We start from the raw sequence: 27,692 nt of genomic DNA on the forward strand, positions 1-27,692 counted from the left end.
ACCAGCATTTCCCTTGCCGTTCAGTGACGTTATGTTACAGTTTAAAATCATTTGTCAGTACTGTGATACAGCAGTGTATGTTCGTGTTAAGACCTTAAGGTTAGAAAAGCAAACTGTTCAGAAGTTTCAGGGTTCATATAGGAGTCTGGAATCTGTCTTATAACAGTTGAGATCGACAAACCATGCTTTGCACATGAAATACAGAAGTGCATCAGTTCTGCTAAGGGCCTGCAGCAGTACAACTTACTCCTGATGCTGAGTTTGAACAGAGGAGACCCACAGCCATGCTGTCAAGGGAGAGGGTGAAACCTCAGGTCACATCTGCTGCGATCCTCTGGGAACACTTTGAGGAAATTTGTATGATAGAAATAAGTTCTGAATAATTTCTGCTGAGCTAATATTGTTCTTGTGTGCATACGAAATGACCCAAATTCCATATATGAAAAATGCCCCCTGACAATACTTTGAGCCAAGGCTGTTCTCGGAACATCTGGCTTCCAGGCAAGTTTCTCTAGAAATTCCAGGGAATGAGGCTGGGATTGGCAGGCGCAGTCACTCGCTTGATTTTGATCAAATAATGGCAATAGACTTTCCTTACTCTGAGTAATGCTGAATACAATGTCTAATGAACTTTATTTAAAATGCCACTGCCCCCCAATATTGTTTATCAAGAGCACAGGGCACAAACCAGTGTAATATATCCACAAAATTACATTGCGGTACTGTATACTGCAAATACGATTTAACAGGATCATTATGTTGTGTCACAGCATCACAGTAATTTAATTCCTTAAGGGGACGATGTGGCCAGAGCTCTTGAACTCCAATGGGAAGGTTGTGAGAAAAGACCTTGTGGTGGCATGTCTGTTGTACCCCTGTACATCGTACTTCACTAGACATGCTCTGGTGCAATGTCCAGTCGTATAAATGGTTACAAATCTGCAGTCATTTCCAGTACAAAATAAGCCAAATGATTGATAATTCTTACTTCCCTTGATTGGACAAGGGCTGATGGAGGTATATCTTCCCTTATGCAAATACCGGACAGCAAATGTACAGTATCTGGTGTTTTCACAGATCTCCGCACAGTTAAACTGGGCGCTTGATGTGTTTGTTTGTAGTTTGCTACAGTATGTGCTGGTCAGACCCTCACTGTGCACCGCAGTGGCCGTTCTCTGGAGGCCATGCTGCTTTCAGGGTTGGCCTGGCTGTGTTTGCTGGGTTTCTCTTCCAGGGAGAGCGAGGCGTTCCAGGTTTGCGGGGACTGACAGGACAGCCCGGAGCCACCGGACCTCAGGTGGGGGGGGGTATTTCCTTTTCATGCTGGTTGGTTTTCCTCTTTACTCTCAATCTATAAATCAGTTCATTTTAATTTGGTAGATGTCTGTGTGTGCCTGTGGTGGACTGATGTCCTGTCCGGGGGGCGTGTGTGCCCTGTGGTGGACTGGTGTCCCGTCCAGGGGGTGTGTGTGCCCTGTGGTGGACTGGTGTCCTGTCCGGGGGGCGTGTGTGCCCTGTGGTGGACTGGTGTCCCTTCCAGGGGGTGTGTGTGCCCTGTGGTGGACTGGTGTCCCATCCAGGGGGTGTGTGTGCCCTGTGGTGGACTGGTGTCCCGTCCGGGGGGCGTGTGTGCGCCTGTGGTGGACTGGTGTCCCATCCAGGGGGTGTGTGTGCCCTGTGGTGGACTGGTGTCCTGTCCAGGGGGGCGTGTGTGCGCCTGTGGTGGACTGGTGTCCTGTCCGGGGGGCGTGTGTGCGCCTGTGGTGGACTGGTGTCCTGTCCGGGGGGCGTGTGTGCGCCTGTGGTGGACTGGTGTCCTGTCCGGGGGGCGTGTGTGCGCCTGTGGTGGACTGGTGTCCCATCCAGGGGGTGTGTGTGCCCTGTGGTGGACTGATATCCCGTCCAGGGGGTGTGTGTGCCCTGTGGTGGACTGATATCCCGTCCAGGGGGTGTGTGTGCCCTGTGGTGGACTGATATACCATCCAGGGGGTGTGTGTGCCCTGTGGTGGACTGGTGTCCCGTCCAGGGGGTGTGTGTGCCCTGTGGTGGACTGGTGTCCTGTCCAGGGGGTGTGTGTGCCCTGTGATGGACTGGTGTCCCGTCCAGGGGGTATGTGTGCCCTGTGGTGGACTGATATCCCGTCCAGGGGGTGTGTGTGCGCCTGTGGTGGACTGGTGTCCTGTCCGGGGTGTGTGTGTGCCCTGTGGTGGACTGGTGTCCTGTCCGGGGGGTGTGTGCGCCCTGTGGTGGACTGGTGTCCCGTCCAGGGTGTGTGTGTGCCCTGTGGTGGACTGGTGTCCCGTCCAGGGGGCGTGTGTGCGCCTGTGGTGGACTGGTGTCCCATCCAGGGGGTGTGTGTGCCCTGTGGTGGACTGGTGTGCCATCCAAGGTGTATCCTGCCTCCTGCCATGCTCTCAATGTTTGCTGGGATAGGCTCCAGCTCCCCTGCAACCCGGGATTGAATAAAGTGGTTAAAAATTGGATGTATTGATACAAACAAGGTAAGGCGACAAAATAAATCAAAAGGCAATGAATGTGAGTAAATGTAAAGTACTGTAGTTTGGTATTGTATATAAGAGAGTAGCAGTGTAACCATCAGACACAGGGAAGAGAATTCTGATTTGGTTTATTAGGTGACTGAGACTTAAAAAAATGTCTATACATTGATTTGCTTTGTGTTATCCGCAATTATGAAGAAACTATTAAAAAGGTTAAATATGATTTTTGGTTTATTATTTTGGGATGAAAGTCTGAAGAGGCATAACATTTCCTTACTGGACAACATTTGCTATTTTCAGTTTTGATGACCATGTTTTATAAATGCCTATAAATATAAATAGTTCAGGTGGGGAGCTGCGTCAGCATGCGTAGGCTGCAAAGGAACAAGTCATAGATTTATTCTGATCTGAAAAGAGAAGAAAGGAAACACGTTTCGGCCTTGGAGCCTTATTTAGGTGAAGAAGACACCTAAAGAAGGCTCCACAGCCGAAATATTGCATTTTCTTTCTTCTCTTTTCAGCAGGAAATAAACCTATTACTTGCTCCTATAAATAGAACTGTCTGAAAAAAGCCTTGGCAGAGGCCTGGACAAGGCAATGGCTGTATATTCATCATGTGAATGGGAGGGCATGGAATTGAGCATACCTGTGCAAAGACGTCTGTGTGTTCCTTTGAAGCCTATGCAAAGCTAAACCAGAATAAAATCAATGAGAAGAAAGAGGTTATTTACCTTGACTGCCAAAACAGAGCAAACAATTTCCAAACAATTTCATATGTATTAATCTGATAAGTTTCCAAATGAACCACAGTACAGTCTTTCCAGAAAACTAAATGGACTGTGCTGGTATTTTTAAATTATCCTCGTTATCCTTATCTGCCTTTAATTTTTAAAGAATGTCTTTCCGGAATCATGCTGTTGTGGGCTGGAAATGTTCCGACCTTGTCATCTGGGCACTATATTTAAACACAACCGAAGCTGGACAAATAGACATTTGCATTTAAGATCAAACGCTCAACTACAGCTGCAGAAAAACAGACAATGCATTTTTGTGAAACCAACACTACACTGCCAGTTATAATCTGCAGCCTTTTTCTTAGGAATCACAGAAGACTACACAATTAGAGTGAGTGATCTGACTGAGGGAGTAGTAAACAAGAGACATGAGACTGTCTAGGATGAGACCAGAACCGAGAGTGTTCCTATCGATCAAGCGGCGAGCACACAGGGGCTAGGAAGTCACAGGTGTCTGGTGCTGCACAGTAAGATGAGGATTCATCTGGCCAGCTGTTAAGCAATATCAGCACTGAGCCAAGTACACACAGAAATTACACAGATTACTGATGGGAAAATCAGATTCCAAGAATTTCACTGTGAATACCGGTGCACCTTTGTTTCTTCCTTTCACACAACAGGGGGAGAAAGGATCATCTGGGTTCCCGGGGTCTCAGGGCCCTCCAGGTCTACCTGGGCCTCAGGTAGGTTTCTAGACACCACACGCACATACCGTATGGGCTCAGCAAGGTTTCTTGCTTGTTTTTTCAAATGAAATGATATAAAATAGTCCAAAACTATTGCAAGAATATCAGAAATTTGATTGTTGACTGTTTTTTGATAGTGTACAGTACTGGTTAGGTCTCCGAACTGCTGACTGGAAGACCTCAAAACTCTAATCCCCGGTGGAATATTCCAGTTGAACTCTTGACTAGGTACAGTGTTTCAGAGAAATTGCTCTATTAAATGCTCTACTGCACGAAGGTTTCTCTTCAGGGTGTCTTTGCAGACTATCATTTGTTTGCACATGGCTTAGGCATTGAAATCAAAATAATAAACAGAACAGGACAAAATGTATAAATACTGTTAATACGGTTTAATAGAAGGACACTCCCATGAGGGAGTTACAACAGCCACCAGATAACCTGACAAATCACTCACACTGGCCAAAGCATTACCCCTGCTGGGGGATGTATTCCGTAACGTTCTGTAGTCATATTCCACTACAGTCCCTGGAAGGACGAGCTGTGATGTGGGTCATTGTGCATAGAACTAATTTGGTTTCTCCCTCTATAGTATTGCGTTTTCAGGATTGTTCTGGAAATAAAAGTTTAGACGATGTTCAATTAATGACTTGAATCTTCATCATCAGTAATCTGCTGGTACGCTTGCAGGGTCAAACAGGACGAGAAGGCCCAGAAGGATCTGTTGGGAAGCCGGGACCAGATGGACAGAAGGTTGGAAAATCTTAACATATTTGCAGACACATTCTCAGAATTGCAGTACGTAAAAGTACAGTACGCCCATATATTGTTGAAAAGAAAAGTTTTTTACTTGTGCTGTTGATGTTTTTTATTTTAGAAACACAGAGACAGGACAGTAAGTGTTTAAAAGGTTTAGCTATGTAATGTGCCCAACAACCTTCGAATAAACAAAGATTTGATTACAAAAACAAGCAAATTATTTGACCAGGGGTTCCTCTGAGTTTAAATTTTCCTTTAATCTGTGAGTGAGGGAGCTAAATGACTTTAACTCCTGTTAAGGCAAGTTGTATTTTGAAAATCTGATTAATTTGCCTGTTTTTATTATTTATGTTTACAAAGACACCTGTTTAACACCACTTCCTGTTATCAAATGCATTGGGATTTTTATACCCATTCTCTGGACAGTACTTCATCTTAGCATTGCGCCAAAATCAAGGCACATTCTTAAATTCAGTGCTCTTTCACCTCATGGGGGCATTTGTCTGAAGTATTTTCTCCCGGTGAAAGTGGTTTTCCATTTTGTGTAGATCCTAAGATCGGAAGAAAGACAGCTTTCCACACTGACACTTACAGAGTGCTGATCTGTCCTTATGGTATTAGAAAAAAAGTATTACATACTGTAGATGCTGTCTTTCTTCAGTGCTGCACCTGGAGTGTGAATTGTAAAAGTTCACACTCCAGCTTACATTCTAAGAAGTAACCTCTTCAGTAACTGTAACTGCCCTCAGCACTATAATGGTGGCTCTGCTCAGCAAGTATTTGTAGTTAACTGCTAGAATAGGAAAAAAGCTTGGAATTGTTAAGCTAAACCATTATTCAACAGAGGCACTTTGACAGTAGCAGAAACAGAAGCTAAAGAGCCGGTCAGGCAGTCATATTTCTTCATGACATAAGGCCATTATTCAAAAACTGAATCCAATGTAGTCCCGTGCATTTCGAGTGGATCTAAATTTTAGAAAATAAGTACAGTGAGTAAATTTTGGAAAGGCTAGATCAGATACCCAGTTTGTTTACTTTATGCACAAGCACCAGATATTAATTAGCCCAGGGATCTTCACTGGGATTTGTCCTCTCTGGATCTGATTGCACAGATTATTTCTCAAGAGCTGTGGTTTTTACATTTAAGAAGAAAAAACCAAGATGACACCCTGACTTACTTATGAAGAAATGCTATTTTTCAAAAATGTGAATCCTTTTATTTTAAGCGTAATGTCTGCCATTTTTCGAGTCAATCACCTAAACCATTTTTCAACAACTGAAACTGAGCAGGAAATGTTATTCAGGCAGCATTTTTGTCTACATACTGTAGGAATGCCATTTTTGTGTTAATTGAGACAAAGTGAACAGCAGTCCCAGTGCCAAGTTACAAAAGAAATAGAAGAACTGCCAGGCACCATCTACAAAGGCCAGAGAGGTTTATGTATTTCTGCAGATAAATTAAATCCCCTAGACACTCCATTACATTTTTCACAAGGAACAACACAAGGAATAATAAGTTAGTCGTCTGTCTTAACCTGCTTGGTAAAGGTCAACCACCTGGCTGTATTGTGGCTCAAATATGGATGTATTACAATACGTTTGCCTTTATTTAACTTTCAGTGGTGTTTGAAAAGCCATATCTAGGATATCCAACATTTCACACTGCATTTGGTTTTTGAAAGCATAACACCAGCTAGAGCATACAGTCGTACTGATGTTAAAATCATTTGTAATAACCGATATATATATATAGATTTATAAAAAGCATCTGCTTTTGCTTTGTTGTGCTGTGACAGAATAGGCCATGTACCATTCACAACACTGAACTACTGCACGCGTGTAGATTTTTATGCTATGTGTTTTATTTACAATTGCGTTTATTTACTAAAAACAAATTCATTTTTCAGGCAGAATCAATTTATTTTTTTCATTTCTGAGATCTTCCATTCATACAAATATGCCGCTCCGCTCACCTGGTGGGCAAGGGTGGGCATGGAGCAGTCATGACCCCAAGAGCAAGGGCCCAGCAGCAGTGGCTCCAGTATGGACTCTGCATTGTGGGAAGGAGCGCAGGGAGGAGAGTCGGGGACAGGGCTGGGTTGGAGGGTCTGCACCTCGAGACGGGCAGAACTGGGCCCCCATCATCAGGGTGGTCTGCAGGGGGCATGCCGAGAACCAGGCTGAGCTGTGCATTGCTGTCAATTGGGCAATATCCAGGTGGGGAACAGGCTGGCAGGTAACGGGGCTGGAGTGCTCTGGGTGCAGGGCTGAAGGGCTGAGGTGAGGGTGGGAAGAGGCATCAGGACTGTGATCCAGCCTGCAGGGCCTGAGGGGCTGAGCCACCAGGCCATGTCTCTTATCGGAGGGCCCTGGTAAATGCACTCCTCTGCGTTTACAAAGAGGCACCAAAATGCTTGTTCAAAGCAACACCAAGATGATTAGAGATCTTTGACAAAACTAAATTCTAAGTTTAGTAATAGGTCTTGCCGCTTCACCGGTAATCCAAATGAATTAAAAGACTGTTTTAATCACTGTAACAGAGTATGGGCCTGTATGTTTGTCACTGACTTTTCACCTCCCTTTTAATAATGCGCTTCAGGGTCAGCCTGGAGACTCTGGAGATGGAGGAGCTGGAGGACCAAGAGGACCAGCAGGTTTACCGGTGTGATTTTGTCAAAACATAAAAATGGTGGATTTCTGTGGACTGCCATCTTTGTCGCGTTTAATGATAATGTGATTTAGAGTTACTTCCCTTTCATTATGTTTTGATACCACATAACACCTTAAATGAAATAATACATGCAACATCGTGCATACAATAAATGTAACTTATAAGTATTATTTCTATCTATAATAATAATAAGTCAAACATATACAGTATCTGGTTTCATTGACCAAACCTTTTTTCTAGAAATGTTATTTCCTATGTGAACGCAATGAAAGAAGGGCTGTAGTTTCCAAGAGTTGAATCTGATATTCTGATTAATTGAATATGGTCCTAGTAAGTGTGATTGAGTCATGGAAGAGTATTTATTATCTCATTTGACAAACAGGGGAGCAATGGCAGACATGGTTTTGGACCCCCTGGACAGAAAGGAAGAAAGGTAGATACCAGGCACACCAGTAAAGAATTTAAAGAATTGTCTGAATTTTTTTCTTACTATTTGTATTATAGAAACGACCACCCATTTTCAGCTTTTTACTTACAGTATGTGCAAGTGTCCCCTGCTATCTAAAGGGTATTCCGAATGCTTTGTAAATCCAGAACAGTCTTGAAGAGCTCCAGCAGAGCTCTTTACTAGGTTGCAGTGCCTCGCGTTGATCTTGGGGCTGAGGTCTTGCCAGCATCCAGCATCTGGAAAAAACATTTGACACTCCAATCTGTTTAAGGCTAATGGTTTCCAAAAGAAACTCCATTGTGCTTCGCAGGTGCTTTCCCCAAACGTGTTGGGGAAATCGGATCTTATTAAGTATTCCTCAGCAGAGCTTTCCTCTGGATTGGCCACATCCAAAATATCTTTGATTCCCTGCCATGATTAAACTGCTTCTTCCATTGTGTAGAATAATGAGATGTTGTGGTCATATGTCTTTTCACTCGCCTGTCATGCCGTCTGCATACAAATCTAAAGACCACGTGTTAAAGCCCATAATAAGACCTTGGAAGAAAAGAGCAACATTAGTCATCAACAGATGATGATAAACACGTGGAACTAGGCATAACATCCCAGTTTACACAGTATGCAGCTTTTGCATATGAAATATGTAATATCCATTGTAAGTGTTTGAGTTGGGGAATCTTCTGCAACTCCTCTCTTGTACTTAAGGATCTTTGCTGACATTTGTTTTGTTTCAGGGTGAAGTAGGTTTTCCGGGCTACCCAGGGCCTCAGGTAGGCTGTGTAAATGCTTTATTGTATTCAAATGTTTGATTTTATTGCATGCTATCATATCCCTCTGACGGGAACCAGCAGCGGATCAGGAGTCGCAAGTTGAATCCACCTCCTGGACGAAAGGCAGTGACTGAGCTGTGCGCACAATTGGAGTGGTGCTGTAGCAGACTGGGGAAACAGAACGCAGTTCAGGCAAATGTAGTCCAGGGCCTGTGCAGGGGGAGTCTGACTTGGAGGCATTCTGTCATAATTCCACAGGTGGTAGGTTTGCACCATTGGCTCCTCAGCCAGGCACAGAGATGTCTGGGAGATGAGGTCAAGCAAAGCAGGTTCCAAGCTGAGATCAACACTTTAGAAAATAACGAGCACACCGGAGGCCCGAGAAATGTAGACAAGAACCAAGCAAGGTCAGGAAAGTGAAATAAACAAAGGACAGGAGAGGAGACCTGGGTAACTAAAGACTTGAGAAGCTCAGAGAACAAACACTATTGTATAACAGAGCCCTCGAGAAGAGTCTGAGCAGCCCTTAAATATCCCTGAATCACCTGGAGTGGTGAGATGGTGACAGCCTCCAGGTGATCCAGGTCTCCTGTCACTTATCCATCCTCAAATCTGTCCAACAATTCATGGACTCAATTCATAAAAATCTCAGCGTGAGACATAAATGTAAAGGTCACTTATTGGCCAAGTACTTCTGCAATATAATAATAACCAACCCTGTCATGCCTGAACTGGACTCAGGACAGACAATTCATATTTTCTTCCTGAGTCTGGCAAAACCGATAATCTCATTTGTTAAAATACACAATGAGAACCACTCATGTGAATTCAGAGTTGCTGTCCCTGCATAACACTTGTAAAAAATTGAACATAGTTTGAAAAGCAAAACGATTTTTGAGCTACTAGAAGGGATATAAAACAGGACAGCAAAATAACAAATCATTCAGATTATGTTTTCTATATATACGGTATTATGTCATATTATAATAATCAACGTGACATTATTGACATAAGTAACACCAGCATATACTGTAACTGTTTTGAGTGGCTGCACACTGCTCAGGGAAAAGTGGTAAATGTACTGTATATTTAGTTCCAAAAGAAACACACAGCTCATTACAAAATTATCCTATGTACTTTTTTGGAAGGAATAAATCCATCTTGAAATGAGCCAAGTTTCTATCTAAAATTAGCCAAAATGGTGTCAAAATCATTTATCAGTGCCAACACATTTAGATTTGGGTATTAGGAATGCTCACAAGCCCTCTCTGTCATCCCAGAGTGGAATGTAACCAATAAACCTGGTTCATCACCCCTACTGTTTCGGGAAGTCCAGCGGGCTGTGTAATGACTAAGTAGTGAAGGCCATTGCTGTTCAGACCAGGCTGAGGCCTGCTTAGCTGCTGCCATCTGCAGGGTGTTAATGCGGCACAGTGATGTACACAGTCACATCAGTAGCTTCAGCTTTTGAGAATTGCTTCTTTAATTATGTTGGTCAGCGTTGAAAGAATGTTACACTGGCTCATACAGTAACTGCAGTGGAAGAGCACTGGGCTCCTACTGTGTTTGGAGCAGGATATGTATCCAGTACTGTAGGAGAAAGCAAAGCTCAGTGTCTCTTCTCCTCTTGGCTTTAAGGGACCACCGGGGGATCCAGGAAGGAAAGGAAGCATCGGTCCCACAGGGGTCCGCGGACGCCGGGTGAGGGCCGTTGATGTGCTTTATCTCTGCAGCTGTGTCGAGCTCCTCGGAATAACATCTCGGATTCCTTCTTGCCAGAAATGTGCAGATGGAAAGTACTAACCGATGGAACGGTGCAGGAGTTAGAAATACTGCCTCACTTTTGTTGGGTCCCTGGTTTGAGTGCGGACGCGTGGGTCTCCGGCTTGGAGTTTGTGTGATCTGCCTGGATGCAATGCTGTCCTTCGGGTTTCCAAAGAAAAACACGGTGGCCAGGTTATGTTGTATCTCTATCTCAGGAGTGCGTGTGTGCCCTGTGGTGGACTTATGTCTACCATTACACAAGAGTTTGCTGCCTTGTTACACAGGAGTTTTTGCAAAACCAAGGGCAAAGGCAAATTCAGCTGGCTGCATCATGAATTAGTCGTTTCGGTTCCAACTTAAAAGCACCTGGGCAGAAAAAGTCCACTTTTTTAATTCTTTTTTTAATAACACGGGCTGAGCCATAGCATGCGTCGGTGCTAACAAAAAGCTACTTTCTCCACAGAGTTAAATTTTTGTGTGTATCTGATGTCTAGCGGGACCCCGTTAATTGTGCTGTGTGTTTGTTTCAGGGTTCCACCGGCAGGCCTGGCGCCCCCGGACAGCCTGGAAACCCTGGTCTCCAGGGCCATGGGGTCAGCTTTGAATCTGATCGTCCCTCTGTTACGGGAACTACAATTACAGCTGATCCGTGTCTGACTGTGCTCTGATCTTGAGATTTCCTGGGGTCTTTTGTTTTTCTGTAAATATAGGACCGCATAAACAAGCAAACTAGGGTGGCAGGGGAAATTCTGTGCCCATGTGGCTGGCCTGCAACAGGCCGGCATCTCTTCCAGGATGTGTCTTGGCGTGAGAAAAAAGGCACAGTAAATAATATACAGTGTCAAATCTGAAATCGACCTTTTGTGATTGTGTCGATCTCATTTTCATGTCACTTTCTTATAATTTTCAAAACTGTATTCTTTTTCAGGGTGCTAAAGGACCGAGCAGACGCAAATCAGACAATGTATGTATTGTAGCTGCATTTTATTTCCAGATTTAAAAATATGAACCTACTGTAGCTAATCAGTCAAGTTCTTGGAGCCCTTTTCGGAGAACAGCTGGATGAGATCTTTGGATCACTCAGCCATGAGCTACCAAATGACTCCCACTTGTTTGTAACCTTTGTAATGTTCTTGTTTGATTTAATGAAAATTCAACATACTGTATCTCTATTTCGTTTATCCATCTAGATCTGTGAGCTTGTTTCCCACATCAAGAAGCTATGCCGTAAGTTTTTTTTTCCTCCAGAGATTTTCATACTGTATTAAATGAAACATAAAGAGCACATCCAACAGCATGCTACCGAGGAAACAAAAGATGATATAAGAAACGCTAACAGCTGTTGTATCAAACCTGACAATTCGACAGCAGGCAACATGAAAATCAACATTTTTACTTTTTAAAAGTAATAAGTGCGGTTAGAATTTAATTTACCAGTAAAAATGCTTGATTGTTGCAGAGCAATGTGGGAATGTGGAAGGCTTTTTTTTTTCTTTTTTAAAAATATTTTCTGAAATCTAAAACACTCGTCTCTGATTTCAAAATCAAAATAAAACTGTACTGTAATAGCTATGTACCAAACTGCTGTTGTTTTTTTAATAGAAATAATAAAGATTAATCATTAATGGCTTTGTAATGAAAGATTTCATTTTTTTCTTTGTGGACGTTTGAAATTTAAATATGAACTTTGTTCGACAAATGCTGCTGGGCAAATTTAACATTTTGTCTCATTTTCTCTTTAACAGCATGCTGTGAAGGTAATTTGTTGGAATTCTTCTACATAATTAATTTATTCTTTGGTGTCTTCTCTTTTATTGGTAATATTTATTTTAGCACTTGGCACCAACTGTAATGAACGAGTGAGGTCAAGACTTCAAACTTGACTTTTTAAAACCCAGAGTTAAAAGTATGTGGTGTGTGTATAACTACACTTCAAGTTGCACTACTTCAAAGTTTATGTACTATTTGGAATTCTTTTTTATTTCTTTTCCATCTTTTTTGGCTGTACTCAGGCACCCACTGCATCCACAGGGGTTGTCTGTTGATTTAGTTATAGAGTTATATCAGGCCTAACTTGCCAGATTCATCCAGCCTATAAAAAAGGTTGTACAGTGCAAACATGCATACAGCATGTTTCTAAACCTTCTCAGAACTCCTCCTGTAGGGATCAGACTGTTTATAAATTAAATAAAAACTGCCCAAATATCAATTTTAGGTCTAAATAGCATTCTACCATATTATATTAAAAATAGTACACAGTATATTCTTTAATTCATTTAATGTAAAAACCTATTTTTGCATAGTTTGATTTTGTGTGTGTCTGTGGGGGGGACTCATTTGGAATTTGGAATTGTAATGAGACATAGTAATATTTTTTCTATCTCTTACTGTTATAAAATGTGTATCAATTCAGCATTTATATAAATTCCCTTCAGAAGAGGTTTTTATTTTATTTTTTCTGGCTGGTTACTTGATACTCAGCCCTTGGTGAGCCAAAGGACCTGAACACCTGTGGAAATAAAAGGGTCGCTTTCATTTGCAGCATGAAATTATTTTAGTATTGCACCATTTCTTTTGTTGTTTTGCAATATCCGTCTTGCAGTGTGTTGAAGTTGTTGGAATGTGTCGATTTCTTCCCAGGCAGGACGGATTGCCCTGTGTACCCAACAGAGCTGGTCGTTGCCCTTGACATGTCCGAGGATGTTACTCCGCAGGTCTTTGAGAGAATGCGGAACATCGCCGTGAACCTCCTCCAGGATCTGACCATCTCAGAAAGCAACTGCCCCACCGGGGCCCGCGTGGCTGTTGTCTCCTACAGCTCCACCACAAAGTATCTCATTCGCTTCTCGGACTACCACAGGAAAAAACAACTGATCGAAGCTATAAACAAGATACCACCCATGAGAACAACCAGCCGCCGCAACATCGGGGCGGCTATGAGATTCGTAGCCAGGAACGTGTTCAAGCGAGTCCGCCAGGGTGTGCTCATGAGGAAGGTGGCCATCTTCATCAGCAATGGAGCATCGCAGGAGGCCACTCCTATTGTGACAGCAGCACTGGAGTTCAAGGCTCTGGACATCACCCCCGTGGTCATCGCCTTCAGGAACGTGCCCAACGTCAGACGGGCTTTCGAGGTGAGGGGGGAAAAAACAAATTGTTATTGAAACACGAGTGAAAGGTACAGAATCTGTGAATACCTCTGCTTAAGAATTAGTGCTGTCCTGTTGGTGATGACAGTAAAAATATACCCAGAAGCTGAGTTTAGTGTCCTACCCTTATTTTTGAAGTAGTTCGGAACTGTAATATGTTGTTCGTGTTGCATATTAATACATTTACCTTAAACAGAATATGGGTTCTGATTCTTTTTTTTTCACTTGCCTTCTTTTGATCTGTAAAATAAATTGCTTTTTGTATAAACAAGTCAGTATGATTGTAGCTGATAAGGTATTTCCTTTTTTCTGTAATTATTTTTAACTTTGTACTCTTATGAGTCTGCATTGTAACATGGATGTTACAAAAACCCGCTGCATGTTTTAACATTGGCTTTTATTCAGCAGTTTGTTCATTTGTTTTTAGTATCATACAGTATAATTCAGTAAATCCTGATGCTCTAGTATCATCATCAGAGGGAGCATCATTATCATCATGGCTCTGCATCAGTATGAAGGTGACAGAGCTTTAGTGTAGTTGAGCTTTGTGTTTGGTCTAAAGTTAATAATACTGTTACAGTACATCCATTATTAGACCATCTGTACATGAGAACATTCAGAATCTTGTTCGTAACCATGTAAATAAGCATTAGTAGTGCCCAATTCCTACCACGTTATACTTAGCCCTACCAACGCTCTGAAGTGGGGCTGGATGGTATGACGTTGCTAGATTTCTTTTTAGAAACATTCTTTTTTAGAAATTGCTCCCCACTGATGCTCTGGATTAATTTAGAAAAGTAAAGCAAAAGTAGATGATATTGTTGTTTTGTATGATTTGTTGTAGAACGTCAAATGAATGAAAGCAAAAAAAAACAAAGCATCTCTATTTTAATGGGTTTGTAAAATGAGCCCAATTCTACATATTAACACATGTAAACATTTTCTTTGATCAACATGATCTACCTCCTTAGTCCAAAAATCCCCAAACAAGGCTTATTCTGTTTCTCTGCTTCATTATCAGGCCGATGAAAGTGGGAGTTTCATGGTGTCTGTGTTGGAAGAAGCACAGGATCAGAGCCCGGAGCTCTACAGAGTTCGGCAGTGTGCGCTGTGCTACGGTAAGCCTGTGACAAACAATAACAAAAACTTCATGGGGAGGGTTCCCCATTATTAATGCAATGTATAAGTGTGTGTAGATAGCATGTAATATGCACGGGCTTTTTTTTTTGTGTTTATTCCTTGTTTCAGATCCATGCAGTCCCTCAGTGGTATGCCAAAGCTTCAAATCTATTCCCATTCCTCTGCGCATGGACTTGGACCTGGCTCTGGTAGTGGACAGCTCCCGGAACGTGCCGACGGATCAGTATGATGGTGTCAAGGAGCTTCTGAGCTCCATTCTGGACCAGCTCGACGTTAGCAGCCAGCCAGGGACCTCCGACAGGGGAGCCAGGGTGGCTCTGGTGCAGCACAGCACACTGAACTACCCCCCACGGCGAGGAGAAGAGCCTGTCAAGATCGAGTTTGACCTCCTGCGGTATAGAAACAGGGACTTAATGAAAAGGCACATTCACAAGAACATGCGGCAGACCGGTGGCTTGTCCTGTACTGAGCATGCTGTGGAGTGGGTGATCCACAATATCATGCTCAAGTCCTCCAGGCCCAGACCAACGAAGGTCATTTTTACAGTTATCGGAGAAGAGACAAACGTGTGGGACCAAGCCAAGCTGGATCACATTGCCCTGCTAGCTCAGTGTGAGGGCGTGACTTTGTTCACCCTTTCACTGGGGCGTCAATCCAATGTCACAGCAGTGGAAAAACTGGCGAGCGTCCCACTGGAACAGCATCTGCTGTGTCTGGGTGAAGCGAAGCATGGTGGGATAGAATACGCTCAAAGGTTTACTCAAGGCTTCATTCGCATTCTAAACAGTAAGGAGACGTTGATTTCATTTCCCTTCTGGTCCGTACTGGTCTTTAATGACCAGGTTCTTCTGCTGGTCTTTAATGTTACCCCCAGTCCTGTGTCAATTGCAAAGGCATTGTGACAGGTTTGCTATTTACTTTGCGTCACTTCATTTGTCTTTGATGGACGTTGCAAAGATTCTCAACACCCTTGATATTTCCTGGACTCTAATCTCATCTGGTCCATCCTGTTAGGGATTCCCATATCACTGGGATTCTCAGTCTTGGGTCCTGGGTGACCACTTCTGATTTTGCCTTCTGCTGGCTTCCTTTAGTTTGAGCCAAGTTCCTAATCCCAGGAGAATTCATTTCAATTTTCTTTTTTAGGTGTATTTTGTAGGATTCATTCAGAACAGCATCTGAATGAATTAAAAGGTTTTATGGGGGTTGTAATCAGTAATCAGTATTGCCCCCATGCACATGAGTTCCTCTCATTCAGGTGAGATGTTCAACCAATTAGACTTAAGCAGGAGGTAAAGACAAACACTGTGGGAGTGTTTGATATATTATCATTTAAACTTGTGCCATATGTAAGTTGATTACTCAAATATTTTTAGTCAGGAATAAAGAATGAAATACTTCACAGGAGGCTGAGGAGGATTAGCAGGCTGAGGAGAGACAGTATACTGTATATTTCTGTATGCTGAAGTTGTTGGAAATATTATTCTTTAACTGAGATATTTTTGGACAAGTAATTGTTAGGACAAGTAATTAAAAGTACCGAAAACCAGTAGACACAATGAATTGCTACACTTTGTAAAAAAGGCCCTACCTCACTCTTGAATTCTTTATACTTTTAATTTTTTCACTCCAATTTCAAGTTTATTCTTTTATAAGCGCACTGTGTTTCTTAGGCCCATTTCATGTAATGGTGTTGATAGGGAAGCCATCTTAGACACATTACAATTTGACATTTCTGCAGTTCTGTGGCATCACACTTTTTCGCTTCAGACCTGCAGCAATTACAGAGCTATCTTGTTTCCTTTTTTCAGAACGAATCCCTCACATCACTGGTTCCCAGCAACTTTCACACAGATCACAATAAAAACATCATAGAGCTGTTATGACTGTTAAAGGGGAAGAACACTATGGACTGTGTTTTTTTTTCAGCATGTTGACAAAGGGTTCATGAGTAACTTTATAATGAGTAGCATATTATTGATTAAAAAAGGAAACATGAACAGATGTTGACTGTAACTTCCACATCCCCTCATAGTTATTCAGTGAGAATACTGGTAAGGAGGTGTGTTACAGTATATCAGACACATACTGTGATGCTGCATAGGAGAAGTAGATGGTACTGTAACTGTATTTGTTTAATGTATTTTGGACAGTTCATTTGAGCACAACGTTGTCCATGCTAGCTTTTAAACGAAATCCATACTCCCGCAGGTGGAATCAACACATATCCTCCACCTGATGTTCAAAGAAAATGTGAAAGTCTCCAGAAATGGTTTCACTCTAAAGGTATCCCTGGAGAATATTTGGAAGGAGGTACAGTAGGTTTCTGACTTACTTCATCAAGGATATTCCTTTTTTTTAACCTGTATTCATGAACCCAGTAAAAGAAAAATAATGTATTTAGAATGTCTGTAAAGGAGCAAGACTGTTGATCAAGCATAAATCTCAACTTCAGCAACTAACCAGGTACAGTATGTCACCATATACTGTAAATCAGGTTTCATGCTGAAGTTAAGATGTAAAAACTGAAGGTGTCTGATGGAAGAAACCTTCACATGGTATTATCTTTTACAATACTATCCTTGTATTATCTAATACTTTGTGTTTTTTTGCACAATGGACTTTGGCTTCACTTTCTGTTGAAAGTTTTTCTCTTTTTCGAAACAGTTGCACATACTTGACTATTTTACAGGATCTGGTGGAAGAGATTTACACGGACTATACCATCACCTCGACGAAGAAACCGGGGAGCAAGAACAGTACGTTACAGAGTTTGTAGACCTTCATGGAAGCAAACAGGCATACAGCTACAGTGAGGAAAAGGAGACGGAGATGGAGGGAATTGTCAGACTTCGCGGGAGGTGAATTATATGTAAAGAAACTGGGGCCTTATTCTTGAAGCATTCCTAAATCCAACATTCTTCTGAAGTTTAGTACAAAAATACAGAGCTGCTCTTCTTTTTGTGTAAATGTGTTTTCTGCCCTTTTACAAATGAAATGGGAACATGTTTGTATTCAGACGTAACGTGTGTTATATATGCACCTGTTCTGGTCCAAAGGAAAGGTATCGTGGTATTGTACTGTAATTGGATTAGATAATATCTCATAGCAACGAAAAACATTTTAGCCACTCCCCATTTACATGTTTCTCTAGTGTTCAAGCATGCCACCTGCATATGACATTCACTTTTGTGTCTTTCGTAATGGGTCTGACAGCAATCCGTTTTATCATCCCCTGGGTATATTCTCCCATGATTTAATGTACACTCACCCTTCAGTTATAATGTATCTTTACCCTGCACTGAATTTCAAAGCATTTCTTTCATTCTTATCATCAGTAATAATTTGATCGGATATTTCTTAGCACTCGAATAATAAAACATATGTTTCTCAAACTATTAAACAACTCAAGTTTTGATGGACACTACTTCCAGAGCACGTTTCTCAAAAATGCCATCTTAGCGAGGCACATAAAGATTTGTGGGTGAGCAAGATTGATTTATTGTGTGCTTTCATGCAATGTTAGGTGGTTGGGTGGTATGATACATTTTCTACTCCTTAATAATCCAACTGTGTTCAAATGTCATTGAATTGTTTTTATATCCTTCTCCTGATCTTTGTCTTTTTACACTTTTGTTCATGAGTTTTTTTGAAAGTCCCTTTGGTGGAATGCTTGGTTGAATACTTTTTGTCAGCTACAATGAGCAAATGTATCTGCATCTTCCTTTCGAAGATGTAATAAAATGTATGTGTTTTCCATCCATCCATTGTCTAACTGCTTCTTCCAATTCAGGGTCGCAGGGGAACTGGAGACTGTCCCAGCGAGCAACAGGCACAAGGCAGGATACACCCCCGACAGGAGCCCATTGTAGACTTTATTTTATTTTTACCAAATTTATGTGGCTTACAGTTTAATCCAAATCACCTTACATTTGCACCCACCTATGCAGGTAGGCTTTTCACTGGAGCGATTTGGTTGGAGCACCTTGTGCAAGAGCACAACTGCCACACACCTCACTGGACCTGAACCCACAACCTTCCAGTTGCAAGTCCAGAACCCAGACTGTTATTCCACAGTAGTCCCTCATAGAGTAAAACCTAAATGCATATAGGACTATGGATATAACCAGCTATTATTTTAAAGCATGCTTTCTGTTGTTTGTGTGTCAGCATTTTAACAAATGAAGACATCAAGTTCCCTGGACTTTAGTACCAGATTCCCCAAAGTGATCAATCTTGTGCAGTGAAAGACATGGCAGTACTTAGAAAATATAAGAAGACCAATACAAAAATAGGGAGTTTCATCAGTCAGACGCTGTGAACATTTTGTTCGAGGAAAATTAGGAGAATCACAAGGGAAAGATTCCAATTTCACAGAAACACACAAGGGAGTATTAAAGTTGCATATTCAGATTTCTTTTTTCCTAAATGACAAGAGTGATTAATTACTCTGACCTCTACTTGAAACTATGTACAGTGACCACATGTTTTCAGTCCCATGTATGACCTCTAAAGTACATTTTCTTTTTTTATTATATGTACAAGCAAAAAAGTATGCATACTAAATATATAGTCCACAAAATATTTTTAACATGTACGTTGAGCATTAAGTTGGTTCACAGTTCTCGTATTTTCTGGATTGGGTGCAGCTCAGCGAAAATCTTAAACTGAGCTATTTGTGGCAATTATCTTTTTTTTCTCTGTTTTTGTTTGTTTTAGTAAGAAAGGTAATTGCAGGCAAGTCAGTGAGTCCAGGTGTTTTTTGTGATCTCGGTGATCTATACACCGCAATTAATTTTCACAATTTGTACTAAACCCAAGCCTCTTAACACATAAATACTTGTTGTACAATTTCATTATGTATATGTCTTATACAGTAAAAATAATTATTATCATCAATATTATTAGGATTATATTGAAAGTTTGTGGCTTTTGGATAAATGCTTGTGCAAGGGATTGCAAATTATATAGCATATCACTCAAGAGAGATCTGACCATTTTCCTGTACCAAAAAATGCTCATTTTCTGTACAGGTGGCACATATTTAATTACATGGGTTTGAATCTCTAGGAGAAATAAGACAAACTCGTCCTTTTTGAGTGGTGCGAGCGTATTGTTAGAAACCTTTCTGGGCAAGCATGGTTGGCATAACAATAACTTTTTTTTAACTTTCAGAGCTAATTTTGTGTGATTTTAAAACTCCTGCTGACCTGATAGAGACATATGGGATTTGTCTTCCAACATTCAGATGACTCATTCAGTTTCTCCCAACAGGCATTCCAGTGAGAGTTAACATTCACGCACTGGACATGTGCTTTAACACCCATCCATAAAAAAGTGAGAAAATCGAGCTAAATAATTATTAGCCTCTAAGTCTTAATTCTACTAGACTTAAGACTATGAAAATGATGATTAGAACATACTGTAGATGATCATGTGTTTGGTAATGGCATTCAAGGGGATAATCGAAGTGAATTTCTAAGAGCTATGTCTTGCTCTAGTAATTTCCTATTAGAGCAAGCAGCAACAGAAATAAACAGAGAGTGTGATATGGGATATTTAGAAAGGAAGAGCTTCAGCAGATTTAATTCTTACGTTAAATACATTTATATCTATATTTACATCCATATCTATATTTACATCTATATTTATATTCATACGTGTGATACGATTTTTCTGTGTACTGTTCTGTTCTAGTTTGTTCTTTGTGTGTCCGGACTGTGAGTAACTCTTGTATTGTATTGCATGTATTGTACTATTATTATATAATTCGTTACACTGTGGCTGTGTTGTGTGTGTTAAGCTGCTGTTGCACAGCAATTTCCCTCACGGGATCAATAAAGTATCTACTGTATCTAAAGACAGTTACTGTGGTGTTGAGGCTGGCTGGTTTCAGAGAGGGGATGTAATAACAGGGCCTGCCACTAGAGGTCACTCAAGGCCTCCATTGTAAGGAAGTACCGCAGGCACACCGGAGAGGAGTTTCGTGAATGAATGAGATTGTGAGTGGCGGTTCATTCCACATTCACACGTGGGGGTTCGTGAGTGGACTTTTGCGATGTATGTAAAGCGCCTCACGATAGTGGCGCTCTTGAAGAGTAAGTGTTAGTTATTTTTGTTTGTTTGTTTGTTATAAAAGTAGCAGTGCTTGTGAAGGTTTTTTTCACCCCCGTGTGTGCAGATCCCTTGAGCCATCTTACGTCGTCATTGAGTTTGTCGCAGGTATTCGAAGAAATGCTTGTAGTTTGATTATAAAACTCGTTAAAGGGTGGAAATCTGCAATTTGTTAAGGGGTGAATGCTTACATTGGGGTTATGCAGTCAGCAGAGAAAGGTAGTTTAGCACAAACAAGAATTATAAATGTAAGGTGGTCAACATGGATTTTGACGAGATGCTTTTGAGAGACTTAAATGTATATGTTAGCATACGGTGTTCTCTAGATATTGTGGGAAAGCAATGGCAAACAGGATATTAAAATGTATAGGTAAATGTAATAAGCACAGACAGAGCATAAGTGTGAAGATAACAAAATTAATACATAACAACAACATCTTTTAGACATCTATGTGAAGAAGATAGTGTGGAAGGCCAATACTGTATAATCACTGATCACCCCTTGCACAATGAATTTGACCTCCTTCCACCTGGGCATCGATTAAGACTGCCTAGGTTCAGCTAGGACATCTTTCATTCCCACAACTATTAACCTGCTTAGTTTGGACAATTGGCTGTATGAGAACAGTACGGGTTTATTGCATGCTCAAAAGAGAAGAAATGCAACCTTTATGCAAACTTCAGCTGGCTGTATGTTTACTTTGCATACAGTATACTGTATATATTTCTTTATTTTCTTTTCCATCATGCATCAGTTAAACAAAAAATGGCTAAACAGCATGAAGTTAGTAGTTTATACTTAGAGCTACTCTATGTGGACCAAATAGTCTCTTGTTTGTAGCATGGCGTTCACTGAATATGTATTCTGTATGTTTGTGTGCACCTCATTTACAGTTAGATGTACCAAGGAGCTGTAATGAGCGAAGGCTGATCACATATAGTATGTATGGCAAGAAAGATCTTATTTTTCCAATATCTGTTTGTATTGAAGAATTTCTCTTTGAAACTATTAAAATAGAGAGACGCATCTGGGTCTATGTTGTCTGTTAGTCTGCCTTTAATGAAAAAAAAAACAGTTTAACAAGGCTTGTATGCTTTTGTCAGCTATTGCTATAGTAATCTGGCACAATTCCTTACATGACATTTGACAAACTCGCAAACAGGCATGCAGTTTGAATCAGAAATGAAACTTAGCTTGGTTATGGAGTCATTGTAACAATGTGCGCATGTATTTTTAGATTTATGCAATTATTAATAATTCACAAGTAACAAAAAAAAACAGTACTGTAGTAGACTCTGTAAGCAGCACACCAGGAGGTAGCAGGTATTTCTGAACACTTAAGGTTTTACAGTATAATGATTCATGAAAGTATGGTATAGTAGTCTATGCAATATAACATGAAGCCATAACAAAAATTAACAGGCTTTGAATTTTTGTGATGGTGTAGCTTAATTTTGAATAGAAAGATTGGTATTTAATGTTTTAACATCAATTTTGGTCACGGGGAATGCAGTCCAAAATGTACTTAATTTGGAAAAACTGGCAAACACATCCCCGCATTAGGCTTAAATAATACTTGGCTCTTGCCAGCAGCAGTTCCAATGAAGAAATGGAACCAAAATGGCGACTTGCTGTTAGATATTCCCTCGGTGCTTTCTTTTAAGACCCTTCCACTGGCCCCATGTGGAGAGGTGACTTGGAATGCCGACTCCAGGGAGTGCATTACGTGGGTCACTGTCGTTCCCAAACGAGCCCAGGACAACTTTTTGTCTACTTTCTTCTTCTCCCTTTGTAGTCTCCGCACAACTTCCTTCCACCTCCTTTTCAGCTTGAGAAGGTGACTGTTAAAATTGTGTATGGAATCCAATGTTACGGACGTCCTCATTCAAAGAGTATGTGTAGAAAGTCACAAGCCCACCCCCCCTTGAATACCCTTGAATTAGCCACCCTTCTTGCTCTGCCTCTGGTGTTAAGTCATCTCATCCAAAGCATTCACCCGAGTTGCTGTTGACTCTACCAGGGAGACAGTGTGCTTAGCTTGATCACAAGACATGATCCAGTCATCAGATGTTACCTGCATCGGTATGGAGTTGTTGACCTCATATTTGTCTATTAGTGAATTGCTAAATTTTGCAAGATGTGATTGTGATGCTAAGTGAATTGTCCTTGACTCAGTGTTTGAATACCTGTAAGAATATGCTTCATCATGGCTGAGAACATAAGGGTCATAGGAATTTTTTTCTTGGCCAGTCAATGTCATTCAATTGTTTGCCAATGGAAGAAGTGTGTGCTGTATTTTGGGGTTGTCATGAAGAACTCTCTAAATGGGGGATTTTGAGTGCAAAAAAAACATTATGCTGCAAGGGGAACCTTAAATGGTGTAAGTTGTGTGCTTTGCTCTAGGTTATGAAAGACCAGCTCAAAGAGAGATACTGTACCAGTCTGTTACAAGTTTCTACCAGAGACAGGAGATTGCACCACAGCAGCATAAACTGCCTGGAAGAAAAGAGGTTGGTACAGCAGCCTTAAAAAAACCTCCCTAATGAGAGCTAATGAGCCACTTTTCCTTACTACAGCTGCTGGCATTGCTGCTGTGGAGGTCAAGGAGAAGACGTAGAGAGAGAGAACAGAGCTGACAGAATCTCTGCTCCCCAGATGGGGAAATAAACGCCAAAATCCTAGAGCTGATTCATCTCAAAACTGAAAGAAAGTGAGAGCTAATGAAAGAAGAATTCCATTGTTTTACCTGACATGTGAAGAAGTACTTCTTGGGAGACTGCCAGTGCATCTCTTGAGCTGCATTGGAGAGAACCAGCTGTAAATTGAAAATGCTGCTATGATCTGACTGAAATGGCCCAGTTGTACAAGTAGTTTGGATGTATAGCCATCAGCACCTAGAGGAATTAACATGACCTCTTTGTCCGAAGAGAAGTCACAGGACCCTGTAACGCAGTGGATAAGTAGCACATTCTAAAAATATTACCATTTCAACTTACTGTACTTCCATGTGGTAAATATCCCTATAACATGTAGTGGAGAACAGCAGTTTCCAAAAGTAGGTTTCTGGTACAATAAAAAATATTTTTTTTGTAATCACTTCACATGGTACACATTAATTAAATCATGAAAGGCCACATGGTGTTCCTTCTCCTTCTTCTTCTTGCTCTAAATTGGTTGAGTGATGACTGATCACAAATATGTACTCCTGACATGCTGCGACACATGGGATGCCAGATATCTGAGCTGTTGTGTCCATTATGCGATTCCTCAGAAGACACATTAACTTTGTGCAACAATATTGAAGAACATCTTGCTTTCCAAATTTATCAGGAAATCGAGTGACAAATTTTGAAAGTCACAGCTCCCACGGTGCCATTAATTACTTGCACCATCCACACAACCTTCATCCGCAAGATTCTGAGAATTCCAAGTGCAGTCTTGGACCAAATGGGAGTACGAAAAAGAGTGTACAAAATTCAAAGGTGTTGATCCTAGAGGAGGCATCCAGGTGTTGATGGAGCTGTTGCCTTTTCACTGCTTGTTCAGTCTCTTTCCACTTAGGTGTGGTTTCAGTCCATCTGTGTTCTGGGGGATGAATGGGCGTGATAACAGAGGGGAGACCTGTTTAATATTTTTAAGGATCTGGGAGTGTTTCTTCAGGGAGTCTCTATACCTCGGGCTCTGTTTAGTTAATTTATCACTGGAAATGTATCAGTGGGAAAACGAGAGTTGTTACAAAGTTAAACGGGTTGTTTTAAAAGGTTGCTCTTGTTGCACAAGGTTTTCTTTGTTCTGCTTTGTACGTCTTTGAAAGGGTACCATCCCTTCCTCCCAGAGCAGCTTAAGGACCTTCAGCCTTTATTTTCCTTTGCTTCTGAAGCAAGTCTTTATTTTACCACACGTTCATTGGCCTGTCACCCTATACGTTTTACTGTTTCTTTCTTACGTGTCCTGCAGACCTCATGGCTCCAGACCTAATCAGCTTCATTTTACTGTTGCATTTAACTGTTGTTGTGCTTAGCAGGCATTTGTATTGGTCATACCCTACACCACCTTTGGCTGTGTTCGTGATGTGCACCTGTTAAGGTTCTTGTCTTTCCCTTTGATATTGGTTGGGTGAAGTTCAAGATCATTTTGGTTCTCTTCGTTTTTCAGTCCCATCTCCCTCAGTGGCAGTGAATATACAAACCTGAGTTTATTTGCTGCTAAAGGTTTCACACAACATGTTTTGCTTGACTTTGAGGATAAACTTGCTTCTGAATGCAATGCCCTAGTTTTCCCTCCCTCAGACATCGTTCTCCCATGATGAATCTTGTTGTCCTCTTGCTCCAGCCACCTGCAGAGAACCAAAGCATAATCTCTTCTGGGTCTTGTAATGGCGAATAGCCGATTGGGATGTTCTTGATCAACTGCTTTTCTTTCACATGTCCAGTTCCTCTCTTGAGCCCCCAGCCATTTGATCTTCTCTGTCGTCATTTCCTGGTTTTGTCTGCTGCATGTTTTTAAACTCTTCAACCAAAATAAGCCAAACAAAAATAGCAGCGACAACAATACAAAGAATAAAAAAGGGATGTTATACAGAGGTCCGTTAACATCCAAATATATTTTAAACATCTTAATAGTACAAAAATATTGACAATGCTCATTTACATGCCTTTGTCCATTAAATTTCGTGAGTCTTTATTTCCTTCAAGCTGAGACTTACCAGTTATTAAAGGACCTTATAATGAGCCCAAGTATGCATCTGGATTTTATGATGCCAACATAATATCACCAGTGGAAGCCAGCTGGCCTGGCTTTACTTGGAAACTCACATAGCACTCAAATGCCATTAGTTTCTTGTTCTTGTTAACCCACGGTGTAATGCTTTTACTGTAATTCCTCATTGTCATGCAGGGACAGCTTACCCAAATCAGATTTCCAAGTATGTATTTTAAGTTATTAATTATATATGATATATTTGATATATAAATAAAAAGCGAATGCCTTATTTCTTGATGTCTGGTGATGAATAACTGCTCATAATTTACTGCTACTCTTTTAAATTGTTACTGACTGTTTTGGCCCTGGACCTCACCTTCTGGTCTGGAAGAAAATAAGTCAGATGAGGTACTCCTAGTAATATCCAGCAATGTCCGTGATGTAATTAAGATTTGTCCTGTGGGCTTCTCTCATCTCCCTACGAGCCAGAGACCCTGGGAAATCCCTAGGTTCCTGCTAGCTTGCAGTGACATCAAAGACGGACACTCCGCTCATCCATCCAGAGCCAAGATACGTACCTGTATGTTCCTGAGGAGCTTTTGTCATGTCAGAAAATGAATGGGTTAATTGGTGTGTGGCTTAATGTCATTGGTGTGAGCCAGAACATATGAGAAAAAAGAAGGTATTGTAGCAGTTGTGGACCTGTAGTGCCAGAAGACATGACTGCAGTCTTTATTCCGTTGGGTTTATGGTGAAACTAGTTTCCATATGTGCATGCCGGGAGTACAGCTTGTGTAGCAAGATCATGCGCACTGGGAGCAAGCCAGCTGCCCAGTCCCGTCAACATCTGCAGTCGCCGCTTGAGCAGAAAAGAGCCCCTTGTCTAAGGGAAGTTATCCTAGGCTTCCATTGTATCAGGGGGGTCAGAAAGCTAGTAAATGTCTTCCCTGGAGGTTCAGTGCAGACCCAATGAGCTAGGAACTGCATGAGCGTTTTGCTGCACACTGGAAAGAACTCCACAGAGGGCCAAAGCACAATGTGAGCTGGATTTATGTTTCTTTGTGGACCGGGGTGTAGAATGGGAATTAGGGAGATATTGATTCCTAGGTCAAGGCTCTTTATGTCTGAGCTGTGGTGCGGATGCTGACATGGCGCGCAAGACCCCTATAAGCCTAATGACATTTACTGAAAGGTTCAGTCCCTCGCTCAGAGAATCTGGCTATACCCTGGGACTGTTTCCAGCTGGTCCACAGCGGGTATTTCAGACTGGACCTCGCAGGGGCTAACTGTGCTGTGACTGTCCATCCAGAGGATGGAAGCCTTAATCATGAAGAAGGTCTTTCAGAGTCCTGGATCAGGGCTGTGCCAGAGAAGAGAGACTGGCCCCATGTCCTCCAGAGCGCCTCCAGAGAGATGTCTGGGCATGGGGTGGGCAGAGTGTCTTGACCAGGAAGGAGATGGAGCTGGGGGTTGGCCAGCTAACCCTGGTCATGCGTCAGCGATACACGGAGTGCGACCTGCAACACCGTTCAGTATTCAACTGGATAACAGGAAATGTGAATTGACGTATTCTGGGAGTTGGAATGTGAGGATTGTGATTAAATTTGTACCGTGGCATAGGCCTGTACCCCGTCATTGTTCAGCATAATATTTGTTTTAAAAATAAGATTGCAGTTCTTTGCAAACGTTTACAGGAAGGATACAAAAGTCTTACAAAATGAAACTTGATCACCTTCCCTAGCTGAATTTGGACGCATCTTTATGAACTGAAAGAAGTTATTTTGTTATGAATTTTATGGTGCTATGGTTTGTTGAGATATTTGGGAGGGGTACCTTACAGAGAGAGGAGTGGTTTTCTGTAGTACAGTATATGATTGAGCAGAGCTTCACTTTTTCTTCTTGAGGGGTCAGAGCAGAACATACAGTACAACCCACTGCATGTAAGTAGCATGATTTATTTCTGTCTAAATGTTCTTTCAGTTTTAAACTTGGTCTGATACGGCATACCATTGAATTTTAATACATCCTTATTGCATTTTCATTGTTTGGTTTGTTCAAATCAGAATTTAATTAAGGAACATAAAATTATATAAAAGGATCCTACGCCTGAAAACACTTTGTTTTAGTGCTGTTTTGTATTTTGGTTGCAGTTTGTCTCGATTAATGTTAGAAAAGCTTAAAGTAACCCAGACATGCATAA

General features: G+C 41.4%; 3 protein-coding genes across 4 annotated transcripts in view; all 3 read left to right on the forward strand.

Moving 5' to 3' along the window:
• The window catches only part of LOC102696265 (collagen alpha-3(VI) chain-like), a 30,430-nt gene extending 17,433 nt beyond the window's left edge, over window positions 1-12,997 (forward strand). Inside the window, exons 14-25 of the mRNA XM_069195276.1 lie at window positions 1,235-1,297; window positions 3,913-3,975; window positions 4,666-4,728; window positions 7,334-7,396; window positions 7,788-7,838; window positions 8,588-8,623; window positions 10,262-10,324; window positions 10,918-10,980; window positions 11,316-11,351; window positions 11,578-11,614; window positions 12,133-12,144; window positions 12,990-12,997. Of these exons, the coding sequence (XP_069051377.1) occupies window positions 1,235-1,297; window positions 3,913-3,975; window positions 4,666-4,728; window positions 7,334-7,396; window positions 7,788-7,838; window positions 8,588-8,623; window positions 10,262-10,324; window positions 10,918-10,980; window positions 11,316-11,351; window positions 11,578-11,614; window positions 12,133-12,144; window positions 12,990-12,997 (558 nt within the window). The remainder of the gene's footprint in view (window positions 1-1,234; window positions 1,298-3,912; window positions 3,976-4,665; window positions 4,729-7,333; window positions 7,397-7,787; window positions 7,839-8,587; window positions 8,624-10,261; window positions 10,325-10,917; window positions 10,981-11,315; window positions 11,352-11,577; window positions 11,615-12,132; window positions 12,145-12,989) is intronic.
• LOC138216043 (collagen alpha-6(VI) chain-like) lies at window positions 12,995-20,544 on the forward strand. 2 transcript variants are annotated; one of them, XM_069195237.1, is made up of 6 exons: window positions 12,995-13,521; window positions 14,558-14,654; window positions 14,785-15,462; window positions 16,888-16,989; window positions 17,369-17,537; window positions 18,470-20,544. In XM_069195237.1, the coding sequence occupies exons 1-6, from the start codon at window positions 13,078-13,080 to the stop codon at window positions 18,546-18,548; spliced, it is 1,569 nt and encodes a 522-aa protein (XP_069051338.1). In that variant the 5' UTR covers window positions 12,995-13,077; the 3' UTR covers window positions 18,549-20,544. The 2 variants fall into 2 exon arrangements, with proteins under 2 accessions (XP_069051338.1, XP_015212370.2); XM_015356884.2 differs by lacking the exon at window positions 18,470-20,544 and having other exon boundaries at window positions 17,344-17,460.
• Window positions 20,545-27,377: 6,833 nt separating this feature from the next.
• The window catches only part of LOC107078566 (collagen alpha-6(VI) chain), a 51,742-nt gene continuing 51,427 nt past the window's right edge, over window positions 27,378-27,692 (forward strand). The window contains exon 1 of the mRNA XM_015356882.2: window positions 27,378-27,432. The gene's annotated coding sequence lies outside the window, so the exon portion shown is untranslated. The remainder of the gene's footprint in view (window positions 27,433-27,692) is intronic.

The sequence above is a fragment of the Lepisosteus oculatus genome, chromosome 10 (assembly GCF_040954835.1).
Source record: "Lepisosteus oculatus isolate fLepOcu1 chromosome 10, fLepOcu1.hap2, whole genome shotgun sequence".
NCBI classification, from domain to species: Eukaryota; Metazoa; Chordata; class Actinopteri; order Semionotiformes; family Lepisosteidae; genus Lepisosteus; species Lepisosteus oculatus.

What these genes read in the sequence shown, in the direction of transcription:
- LOC138216043 (XM_069195237.1), top strand. Translation starts at nt 13,078, where the DNA reads ATGTCCGAGGATGTTACTCCGCAGGTCTTTGAGAGAATGCGGAACATC. An exon ending in TGGAGAATATTTGGAAGGAG is followed by an intron (nt 16,990 to 17,368) that starts GTACAGTAGGTT and finishes ACTATTTTACAG; the next exon opens with GATCTGGTGGAAGAGATTTA. An exon ending in ATTGTCAGACTTCGCGGGAG is followed by an intron (nt 17,538 to 18,469) that starts GTGAATTATATG and finishes CTTCCAATTCAG; the next exon opens with GGTCGCAGGGGAACTGGAGA.